The following is a 12,380-nucleotide window of genomic DNA, read 5'->3' as shown; positions in this document are numbered from 1 at the left end:
TCATAGCAGTAATTTTTAAATCACAGTTGACAGCTCAACAGGGTGTGATTTCAGTGCATTCAACTGACACATTCAAAGTGTTTGGGAGTGGATTTTGAAGCCTCACTTTGTATATTTAACATTTTTTGGAAAAATTCAAATCTGGCAGGGTTATAAACAACATTCTTCTTTGTGGTGTGTCAACTTCATCGTTTTAGCTACTTTACAGCGGCACCAGTGATTGGTCCCCATGTCAATTTGTGAGTGTGCAGTGTGTTCGTTCATTAATTCATTTTCTGTACTGCTTATCCTCACTGGTGTCGCATGTCAATCATTATAGAAGCGCCACTTTTTGGTCATAAGGTCCATTGGTACGGAATGTGTGCATATCAGTCATGACAGCAGCATCACTGATTGGTCCTGACATTACTCAGTGCAACTGCATTTAAATAAAAATTCATTAACTGCATTAAAATTAAATTCAATTACAAAAAAAGCACCAAAAATGGTTCCTGACACCCAAAGAATGTGAGTCAGCTATCACATTCCTGGACAAATAATACTGTATTTTAATAGTCATAAAAACAATAGCAAGCAAAGCAAAACAAAGCAAATTTATACACAAATGATACAAATAATGTACACAATATAGCGAGATACTTGAGAATTTTACTTATTTTGTCAAAAGAACCTCTAGACTTCACACACACAAAATGAGTTTCAATCCACTCACCAGACATTGTCCCCCTACGCAGACATCGTTGGAGGTGACATTGAAGCAAGGCGTCCCATCTCGCACCCGCTCAGCCTGGCGAACGTAGAAGCGATAGCCCGCCGGCCGGCATGTCAGCTCACACTGTTTTTCCGGACCGACTGAAACACAAGTAAAAAGCATTAATGGCTGTGATTTATCAGTTACTGTAGGATCATGTGTCAAAGCCAGAGCTCTGCTTATTTATTTGTTTGCTAAAACACCCGACCCAAGATGACCAAATATAGCAGAAACAATTTTCTATTCTTGCTGGGGCCAAGTTACATTTTGTTGAAGGCAAGAGCCCCAACTGCTGTGAAAGATAATTTGATGTACTGTGCGAAATCATACAATTTAACTGAGTTTACTTTAAAAAAAAATGCATATTTCTTAAAAATTATTACACACACAAAGTGAAAATGAAAGAACAATAATCAAAAATCTACTGTTGATCATTCCAAAGCTGTTTGATGGGGTTGAAGTCAGGACATGACCAGCAATGAGTCATGATCTCAATCCACTTGAAAATCTTTGGGGACCTTAAATCGCCATTGGGTAAAAGAGCCCTGTAAATGCTCGAGAGCTTCAACCAATCCCGAAGAAGAGTAGGAGAAAATTCCCTGTTGAGAAGTACAAAAAGCTTACCCAGTAGATGGCTACGGGAAACATTTGGAGGTTGTTATTGCTACCAAAGGGTGTGCAACCAAATATTAAGGAGGTGTGCCAATATTGCTGCACATGCTGTTTTCTGTTGTTATCTTTGAAATTACACTCTAAGTTGGAAAAAAAAAACAAGTTTCTGTGGACTGCCAATTAAAAGATCCTGATGACACAAGTCTGGTATGTTTCCATTCATTTCTGAAGATATTATACAGGTTATGCAAAAAAGGAAAGGGTGCCAATAATGGTGAACACGAGTGCATTTGGGGCAATGAGGTCATATCTGAACATATTTCTATTCGGTGTTCTAGCAATCGCTGCTAGGCCTGCTCGGTGTCATCTGACGCAGATTTCAAAAGACTGTCTGGGGAAGAGAAAAACATCCACTTAAGCCTCTAACCAAATTGATCAGACATTTTCCACCTCTGCACACAAGAGAACACATGCCCACGCAGGTGGGATGTTTAATTAAAAGCAAGAGGTGAGATTTATGAGAGGACCCAGAAGCCCCGTGCTTCATAAAGAAATATACAGTAAATGAAATGAGAGGAGAGCAGAGAGGGGAGGGTTGCGAGGCAGCTTGGAAAGTAAAACAGAAAACCTACAGTCCATCTTATAGAGTTTAAATAGAGCACAGAAGTCAGGAGTTGTACTGGTCTGTAAATAGATTTAAAGGTTGATTAATATCTTTCATATTTCTGTATACTGTTTTCTGGACAGACAGCAATGGAGCATTAACGGCTAACACAACTTGAGCATTTTTGATGTTTTCTGTTTATTATATCACCTTTTGCATTGTTTCCCTTGGAACATATCCTCAGCTATTCTAAGATGCTCTCTATATTTTTGGGCCCTTTTTGTAATGCTAAGAGGCCACAAGATGCCGCCAAAGCCCTGGATAATAGGAAATGCGACGTTCCAAGTACAGTGGTGGCTCAAGATAAGAGTGTCTCAACTTACAAATGTCTCTCGGCTGGCTTGGGAACGAAAAGCGGTAGATAATGGATGGATGGAAGTTGTAATTTGTTTTTTTTTTTCTCTAATGGCGAGCATGAATATGAGATTTGAGCAATCAATTCAAATACCTTCACAGCAACAAGCAACAGCTTGGCAGATTTAGAAGAGGCCTAAAGCTGTTTTTGCCACTCCAAGTTTTAAAGTTTAGTGTCAAAGAAAAAAGCAAATGAAGTATTACACGTGTTTTTGATCAAATCAATCAACAGCTTTGACCTAAGAAAGACTGATTAGCTTAATGGTAATGCAAAATGCCACAGATGGGATAACCAATAGCAATGGTGCTGTGGTGTTATAAAACTTTAAACAATTCGACCACAAATGACAGAGCAATACACTGCAGTAAGAACAGGAATATATTTTATGCTTTGTGAAAATTAACTAAGTTGAAAAACTGCTTCATGTCTGTCGATATACAGTGAACAAAATAAGTATTTGAACACCCTGCTATATTCCAAGTTCTCCCACTTAGAAATCATGGAGGGGTCTTAAATTTTTATTGTAGGTGCATGTCCACTGTGAGAGAGATAATCTAAAAAGAAAAATCCAGAAATCACAATGTATGATTTTTTTAATGATTTATTTCTGTGATACAGCTGCAAATAAGTATTTGAACACCTGTCTATCAGCTAAAATTCTGACCCTCAAAGACCTAAACATGACGGTCAATCTCAATCGGAGTTGAGCCCCATGCAAGATATCACCTCGTGGGGTCTCAATGATCCTTAGAAAGGTGAGGAATCAGCCCAGGACTACACGACAGGACTTGGTCAAAGACCTGAAAAGAGCTGGGACCACCGTTTCCAAGGTGACTGTTGGTAATACACTAACACATTATGGTTTGAAATCATGCATAGCACGAAGGCCCGTCTGAAGTTTGCCAATGACCATTTGGATGATACAGAGGAGTCATGGGAGAAGGTTTTGTGGTCAGACGAGACCAAAATGGAACGTTTTGGTCATAATTCCACTAATCGTGTTTGGAGGAAGACTAATGATGAGTTCCATCCCAAGAACAGCATCCCTACTGTGAAGCATGGGGGTGATAGCATCATGCTTTAGGGTGTTCTTCTGCACTTGGGACAGGACGACTGTATTAAGCCATGTAGGCCATGTATTGTGAGATTTTGGGGAACAGCCTCTTTCCCTCAATCAGAGCACTGAAGATGGGTCGTGGCTGAGTCTTTCAACATGACAATGACCCGAAGCACACAGCCAGGAAAACCAACGAGTGGTTCCGTAAGAAGCATATCAAGGTTCTGGCGTGGCCTAGCCAGTCTCCAGACCTAAACCAAATAGAAAATCTTTGGAGGCAGCTGACACGCCGTGTTTCACAGCGACTGCCCAGAAACCGTCTAAAAAAAACCCTAAACCCCTAACCCTAAACCTAAACGTCTGATCTAGAGAAGGTCTGTGTGGAGGAGTGGGCCAAAATCCCTCCTGCAATGTGTGCAAACCTGGTGAACAACTACAGGAAACATTTGACCTGGATAATTGCAAACAAAGGCTACTGTACCAAATATTAACATTGGATTTCTCAGGTGTTCAAATACTTATTTGCAGCTGTATCACACAAATAAATCGTTTAAAAAATTCATACTTTGTGATTTCTGGATTTTTCTTTTTGATTATCTCTCTCACAGTGGCCATGCACCTACGATGAAAATTTGAGACCTCTCCAGGATTTCTAAGTGGGAGAAGTTGCAATATAGCTGGGTGTTCAAATACTTATTTTCTTCACTGTAATACTGCCCCCAAGAAGCCAAGGTGCTCACACCAAAAGGAGCAGCACAAGAAACTTTGAATTAAAGCAAAATATCTCATAAAAACTGTGAAATTCTTATCCTTTTATGTAATTATGTCAACTATATGTTTGAGTAAAGTACACTACTATATGTGATATTTTTTCCAACTGTTTGAAAAAAAAAAAAAAAAATTGTTAAGATTGCTCTCGGGTGAATCCCTGGTCCTGGTTCTGTCCTTGATTGATTGGGTGGGATACTTAGCCTCTGCGTTGCGGGGCACAGCAATTATAGGACATTCCTGTCAGTCTTTTTCCATTCACTTAGTCAGTAACACCATATTTCAGTTGTATAGCCGGGTTTACGATCCTTGTCTTGCATAAGTCTTCTCCTGTCCTATCTTGTCCTGTCCTTCCTTCACAAGGTGTAGCACTGCAGTCTCATGCAGCATCTATATTTCATGCTTCTTTGTTGTAGATATGGAATGATTTGCGTTTGTCATCGTGTTTACAGTTAGCGCTTTGTCTGTGTCTCTCCTCCCTTCGCTAGAAATTCTGTTTTGTCCGAATGATCGACTCTGATCCTCAAAAACTCGACTGTGACACAGGAAAACTGTTCTGTCATAAAGGGGATGGAGATTCACCATTATACTTGATTTAATACTGTAGATGAACTGCTACACATACACACAGAAAAACATTTTGCCGCTGGAGATGTCTTCAACTTTTAATTGAGGAGCCCTGCCATTGACAATAACTGCATTATACATTCCATTCCCTTTCCAGCCCTAAAAAAATGAGCTGATCTTATTCTCGGAAAGAATGCATTTCCAAATAAATACATACTATTCCATTAAAAGAGAGAAAACATCTCTGAAATGATTAATACAGGCAGCTGGTGGCTTCGGGGATTGACATTCTCTCTAAGGTAATAGACCGGAGGTGTAACAGGGGTTAAAGTCCTCCAGCAATGGATGTGTGTGTGTATGTGTGTGTGTGTGTGAATGTGTTTGAGAGAGAGTCCTATAGACGTGAGCTCATAGTGGCAAAAAAGGGTCACAGATTAAATTCCAAATGCGAGGGGGGTGAAAACGACGAACTTTTATTGCTCCTGAAATCTACATTTTCAATGCTGTATCATATTTCTCCGATAAATGAGTAGAACTCCACCCACAATTCCCTGCATACAAACTGTGTATTTATTCTCGATATAAGAACGCATGAAAAAGCAATGGTTTCTTTTCCACATATTGTGACAGACATTTTGGAGCTATTGTTTAATATGATTGGCTAATGATTCGCTTGAATGACATCATTAATGTGGGGTCTGCAGGTCAAGAAGTTCAAATACCAGATTCCCAACTTTTCCTTGGACATTCGAGGCACAAGTAAAAACACACACACACCTGCTCAGGTGTCCTACGCGTGTGTGTGTGTGAGAACAAAGGAAAAGCACAATATTTCATCATGATACCATCAGAAAGGTTCCAAAATCCAGTTGAATCCAGTAGCAGACAAAGTAGTCAAGTTAGCCATCACCGTTTCTGGGTGACTGGCACGCCAAATACGTGAGGAATATTAACGCGTTTATTTGAGGCTTCTAGTCAGGAAGTTGTATTGAAGCCAAGTAAAGAGGCTGACTGGATAATTATGTTTATGGTGTGTCAGGAAATTGAACGCACAACTGCTATGAAAACAAACCAAAGGTAAATATTGCCTGAGTGTCAGACATCAAGGAAATACCAGAAAAATAAATAAATAGCAAGCTCTGAATGCTATCTTTTAATTTGAAAAGTAGACAACTTCTCAAACATGATGGTCATTTGCAAAGTAGCACTGTCTAAAAAAAAAAAAGCAGCATCTACAAATAGTGTTTTGTTTTTGTCTTTTCACATTTTCCTCCTAACCTGAAGAAGTTTTTTCCCCGACAAAAAATAAAGATTTTTGTTTGCGAGAGTTGCATGTTTTTCATTTGACAGTGTTTTTCAGTACTATGACTTTTAGGTTGTTTTTTTCTTAAATATCACAAAAGCCAAAATGAAAAGAATATATAAACTATTTGAAAGACATGGGAATCGCACACATTTTTCTATTTCTTTTCCTTTCGGCTTGTCCCGTTAGGGGTCGCCACAGCGTGTCATCTTAGCCTATCTCCTGCATCTTCCTCTCTAACCCCAACTGCCCTCATGTCTTCCCTCACCAAATCCATAAACCTTCTCTTTGGTCTTCCTCTCCCTCTTTTGCCTGGCAGCTCCATTCTCAGCACCCTTCCACCAATATACTCACTCTCTCGCCTCTAAACATGTCCAAACCATCGAAGTTTGCTCTCTCTCACCTTGTCTCCAAAACATCCAATTTTGGCTGTCCCTCTAATGAGGTCATTTCTAATCCTATCCAACCTGCTCACTCCGAGTGACTCAACATCTTCATTTTTGTCACCTCCAGTTCTGATTCCTGTTGTCTCTTCAGTGCCAACGTTTCTAATCCATACATCATGGCTGGCCTCACCACCATTTTATAAACTTTGCCCTTCATCCTAGCGGAGACTCTTCAGTCAATTTTCTTTAAGTCCCGCAAAATAAAATTATTTTTGGTGTTTTTCCAGATTTCTGCACAAACTCTTCTCAACACTTTTTAATTGGCGAGTGGCCTTCTGCATTCTCTTTTTCCATTGTTTACATCAATATAGAGAAAATTCATTACCAAGCATTTTAATGATTAAAAACAAAAATGTTTAACGTATGAATATTTTTTTAGCAGTGATTACAATTATTTTTTAAACACACACACACTCGTACAGAACATACAGACATAAACAGTTGAAAAAAAAGTTCCAGAAATATTAATTGAACATGCATCCATCCATTATCTGAGGTACTTATTCCCACAAGGGTCACGGGAGTGCTGGAGCCTATCCCAGCTTTCAACGGGCAGGAGGCAGGGTACATCCTAAACTGGTTGACAACAGTCGCACTCAAAATCACGCCTAGAGGCAATTTAGAGTCTACATTTAATGTTGCATGTTTTTGGGATGTGGGAGGTAACCGGAGTACCCGGAAAAAACCCATGGGAGGAACATGTAAACTCCACACAGGCGAGACCGGATTTGAACGTGATTCTTCAAAATTGTGAGGCTAATGCTAACATCACTGTGTTGTCAATATTATCGACCATGAATTCTAAAATTATTTAGCAATTCTAAAATGACTACCAAATATATCATTATTTTAAGAATAATGAACAATTTTCACACCCTTTAAAAAGGATGACAAAGTATAAATTTTCAACTATTCAAGAATCCTCATTCATCTAAATATATTATTAAAGCAATGATTTGCTTGTTTGAGGAACTATTAAGTACTTAAAAATATTCAGAATATGAATACATTTTGAAATATTTTAGTGTTTGTTGGTGGAGCTCCTTGAAATCGGGGACACTTCTAAACACAAGTCAGCATTTTTTTTTCCCCCAGTGTGTTTTCAGCACCCGCTAATTGCATGGACTGAAATACAGTAAATGTGGGGACAGACAGAGAAAGGGAGAGGATGAGTTCCCACCCTGGCTCTCTTTGTGTCTTTCCACCCACTGTCATAGTTATCTTTGAGAGATTAGACTGCAGACAGTGGCAGAAAGAGAGAGGAGGGGGGATCTAAAAGTGGTCTGTCTGTATTTGCCCGTGTACCCCTCATCTTCCCTCTCTGCATCCACCGTGAGGTCAGACTTCAGGGACAATATGTACAAAACGGCAGGTTTCTCCCATTTCACTTCTCCGCTACTTCTTTGCTCACATCACTTCTCTGAGCTCCGTGTTCAGACAGTGGAATATCGTCTAAATATACTTCCTCCCACTATCTCTCCATCTAAACCCACTCCAGCAGAGAAAGAGAAAGCGAGAGGCAGCGTTGGGACAGGAAGTGATGGGAGGGGAGGGTGCATGGGGTATGAGGATCGAGAAAAGAAAAAAAAAAAACAAACAGCTCACGTAAGATAAAACACTCAGCGCTTCCAGAGGACAATTTAGCACATTTAGCGAGGCTCCATACTGTCAAGAATCTTACATCATATTGATAATGGATGTTATTGATTTGGCCTAATGAACTAATGACTGATAAATACAGCTGAACTTGGTGTTCAAACAATCATCAGGTGCGTGACATCAGCAAATCTCATGAGGTTTCCGTATAGTAAAGTATCCAAAGGACTAACTCCTGCCTGCTTTTTCGTTGGCCATTTTCTACATTTTATTATGTTACAACAGAGGGAAACCATTAGTGTCAAAGAAGAAACAATGATAACCGTCACAATGTCACTCCGTTCATCGTTCCATCCATTTTCGGTACCGCTTATCCTCACTACAGTCGAGGGCATGCTGGAGCCCATCCCAGCTATCTCTGAGAAAGAGGCGGGGGTGCACTCTGATCTGGTCGACAGCCAATTGTAAGGCATACACAAACAAACATTCATACCTATGGGCAATTTATTCTTCAACCAACCTGCCACGGATGTTTTTGGGATGTGGGAAAAAACTGGAGAGCTCAGACAAAACCCAGACACACACGGGGAAAAACATGCAAACTCCACACAGTGGTGGTGGGGGGGATTTGAACCCAGGTCTTCAAAACAGCGAGACTGCCGTGCTGCCTAATGTCACTCACAATGTGCAAATATCCATCCATCCCTTCATCGACCCATTTTCTTAGCTGCTTATCCTCACAAGGGTCACAGGAGTGCTGGAGCCTATTACCAGCTGTCAACGGGCAGAGGGCGGGGTACGCCCTGAACTGGTTGCCAGCCTATCGCAGGACACATAGAGACAAACAGCCACACTCACAATCACACCTAGGGGCAATTTAGAGTGTCCAATTAATGTTGCATGTTTTTGGGATGTGGGAGGAAACCGGCGTGCCCGGAGGAAACCCACGCAGGCACGGCGAGAACATGCAAACTCCACACAGGCAGGTCCGGGATTGAACCCGGGACCTCAGAACAGTGAGGCCAGCGCTTTACCAACTGATCCACCGTGCCGCCTTGCCACGTCATACTTACTCATATTGTACTGAACAGCCAGGCACTCTCTTCGACTGCAATAAGTGCCATTGTGGAGTTTCTGGGCAATATTTTCTCAGAAAAATATTTGATTGAATTGCAAGTTGTCTTTCTGGGAAATTCCACTTCATTTTGAGCACATTTCCTGTTTTGAAAACAATCTCAGACACGGTTTTGTCCAGAATGACTGCTTCTTTGTATTTTGGTTCTTCTCCAGGCTGTTGCTATTTTCTCAACTAAACATTTTGTTTTTCTTTGACTCGATTAGGCCTGACATTTATAGCCTGCACACACGTCAATCGACAAATCTGTTTGTTCACAGAGTTAAAGACCGTGATGATAACTATTGATATCATCTACCTCCCAAATTGGAAGTTTCTAATACTTTCCTGGATTCATAAAGTTTCCCTTTCACCATTCGGCTCTGCCTTAAGACCCAGTCGGGCCACGCCGCCTTCATGTGACACTTGCATCCCATCACCTCCCTCTCATTGCCTCTCTCTCTCGTCTTTATCTCATTCTCCAGGAATCTGCTGAGAGCTGAGTCAAAGCAGGGAGGAGAAATTTGGCAGCAGAGGCAGAAAGGGGGACGTTGAAAAAAATGGGGGGGAGAACAGAAAAGAAGGAGAGCCTTTTCTGTGCAAAGAATGAAAACGAGAAGGAACCCGGGTGGCTCGCTTGTCGTTCCACCTCACACATACCAAGAAAGATCAACATTTGACCGGAGGAGGCAAAAGTACTCACACTCTGTACTTACAAAGAAGCACGCACACGTGTAAAAAAAAAAAAAAAAAAAAAAAAGAACAGAAAAAAGGATTAAACTCAACAGTAAAAGTTTAAAAAGTACGCACTAAAATTTAATTACTGGAAGTGCAAAGGTTACATGGATGCTTGCAAGGTACTGAAAATGAGGGGGAAAAAATACACAGACCTACTTAAAGTATTGTTTTATAAATAGTTGACACGCACTTTGTATAATAGGTTGCGACAAGCTTGCAAATGAGGCAATGGAGCCATCAAAACTGCTTTGGTGGTTTGGAAGCCTTTGGAGTTTTTGAAAGAAAAAAAGATTATCAAGATGTTGAGGAGAAACAAGCGCATTGCTCCCACAGCTACTGTATAATATGCGGAATTATGATTTAGATAATCAAGCATTTGTCCCCCCCCAAAAAGCCTGTCCATTCAAATTGAGTTGTTTCTACATCAAACGGATTCGTTAGTAGGAGTAAACTTGGTTTGAGAAGATCCAACAAGAGAAAGACCCAAAGAAAACCCTCATCCAAAAGCACGCAGGAATGGCAGAAAGGAGAAAAAATGGCCTGTTTTAAAACGGCCACCAATGAGTCCAGTTCTCAATTCAACTGAAAATCTTTGGGGGAGCTGAACTTTGCCATTGGTGAAAAGAACCCTGCTCATGTTCAAGCCCGTGCGACACATGCTGTTATTTTATTTATTTTGTTTCTTTGAAATTGCAATATCAAAGTTGGGGGAAAAAAATATTTTCTTTGGACCACCAATTAAAAAACCCTGATGATATACTCTAACAAAAAAAATAAGCCATTTGTTAGAAAACATGTGGCTGAAAAAAACAAAGCATGGAGAGTCTCTGTCACCAAAATTTTGCAGTCAAAGCCTTGGGCCCACAGTCTCTCAAATAACTAAATTCTATCATTTATTTCTGACTCACTTCCTCTCTTTGTAGAATTTTAATATGGTTACATCAATTTGAGCAATCCTCTCCTTCCTTGATGATTGTGGCCTGGTGTTTGTCGTTCAATTACAAACAAAATAATGCACAATGACAGCACGGTGGCGCAGCTGTAAAGCATTGGCCTCACAGTTTTGAGGTCCAGGTTTCAATCCAACCCCTGTCTGTGTGGAGTTTGCATGTTGTCGCCGTGCCTACGTGGGTTTTCTCCGGGCACTCTGGTTTCCTCCCACATCCCAGAAACATGCAATATTCATCGGATACTAAATTGCCCTTAGGTGTGATTGTGAGTGCGACTGTTTGTCTCGATGTGCCCAGCGATTGGCTAGCAACCAGTTCAGGGTGTACCCCGCCTCCTGCTCGTTGACAGCTGGGATAGGCTCCAGCACTGTGACCCTCATGACGATAAGTGGCAAAGAAAATGGATAGATAGATAGATAGCTAGATAGCTAGATAGATAGATAGATAGATAGATAGATAGATAGATAGATAGATAGATAGATAGATAGATAGATAGATAGATAGATAGATAGATAGATAGATAGATAGATAGATAGATAGATAGATAGATAGATAGATAGATAGATAGATAGATAGATAGATAGATAGATAGATAGAATCGCCTCGTGCGTGGGTATGACTCGCCAACAGTAATTTTTTATTATTGTCTAGTTGAGTTGCGTTCGCCCACGTCGCTTGGCGTGCAGCAGTAGAACGTACGCGTTTTTTGGTTTAAACGTAGGAAGGAATAGTAATGAGTCATCAGAAAAATAAATACACAAGTACAAATGTACTGAAGAATGGTCAAGTATTTGTACTTGGTTAAGTTCCCACCAGTCATTCTCATGACAAGCCTGTTAACTGGGTCCTCACCCTCAGTGAAAGGTTCCCATTTGTAGAGACGATCCATAAACTCTTTGGCGTTGAAGGCGGCACATTGCTCTGCTCTTGAATCCAGCGTGGCTCCGGCACATACCTGAAAGACAACAAAAACGGTCATGCAATCAACTCAGCCTTCTTTTTAATGTTCAGTCCTCAGACAGGCAATTTTGAAAAGCATAGGAGGGGGGAATGCCGCTAATAACAAAAGAGGGGGGAATCACCTAGGGAGCGCAAACACACACTCGGTTTGCGCGCCGCATTTGGCAGCCTCCGAGCACTCTGCCATATGGAACGAATAGATTTTCTGGAAAAGGCCGCGCACATAAATCCATCTTGGCTTTCGGCGCGCCGCCGCAAATTGTGAGGGACGCTGAAACACGTGTGCGTGCATGTGTGCGCTCGCCACAATTTAAGCAAGGTCCACCTGCATTTCAACAGCAGACAATCGCTTTGCTTTGACGGGAAATAACTCCTTGCAGCGCATTTAGTCAAGCACAACGTACCCACGTTGTCATTTAATATGCTCTTCGCGAAATACTTACATTGATTCCCACCAGGCAAATATAATGAATTTATAGACGCCCGTCTAGTCATCCAG

At 40.9% G+C, this 12,380-nt stretch overlaps 1 protein-coding gene across 1 annotated transcript in view; it reads right to left on the bottom strand.

Moving 5' to 3' along the window:
* Positions 1-12,380, bottom strand: part of adamtsl4 (ADAMTS-like 4) — a 59,741-nt gene that overhangs the window by 15,913 nt on the left and 31,448 nt on the right. Inside the window, exons 5-6 of the mRNA XM_061820185.1 lie at positions 11,774-11,876; positions 713-852 (exon numbers count right to left, since the gene is read on the bottom strand). Coding sequence (XP_061676169.1) covers positions 713-852; positions 11,774-11,876 — 243 coding nt within the window. The remainder of the gene's footprint in view (positions 1-712; positions 853-11,773; positions 11,877-12,380) is intronic.

This window comes from Syngnathoides biaculeatus, chromosome 5, assembly GCF_019802595.1.
Source record: "Syngnathoides biaculeatus isolate LvHL_M chromosome 5, ASM1980259v1, whole genome shotgun sequence".
NCBI lineage: Eukaryota > Metazoa > Chordata > Actinopteri > Syngnathiformes > Syngnathidae > Syngnathoides > Syngnathoides biaculeatus.
This window is presented reverse-complemented; position numbering and strand designations above follow the sequence as displayed.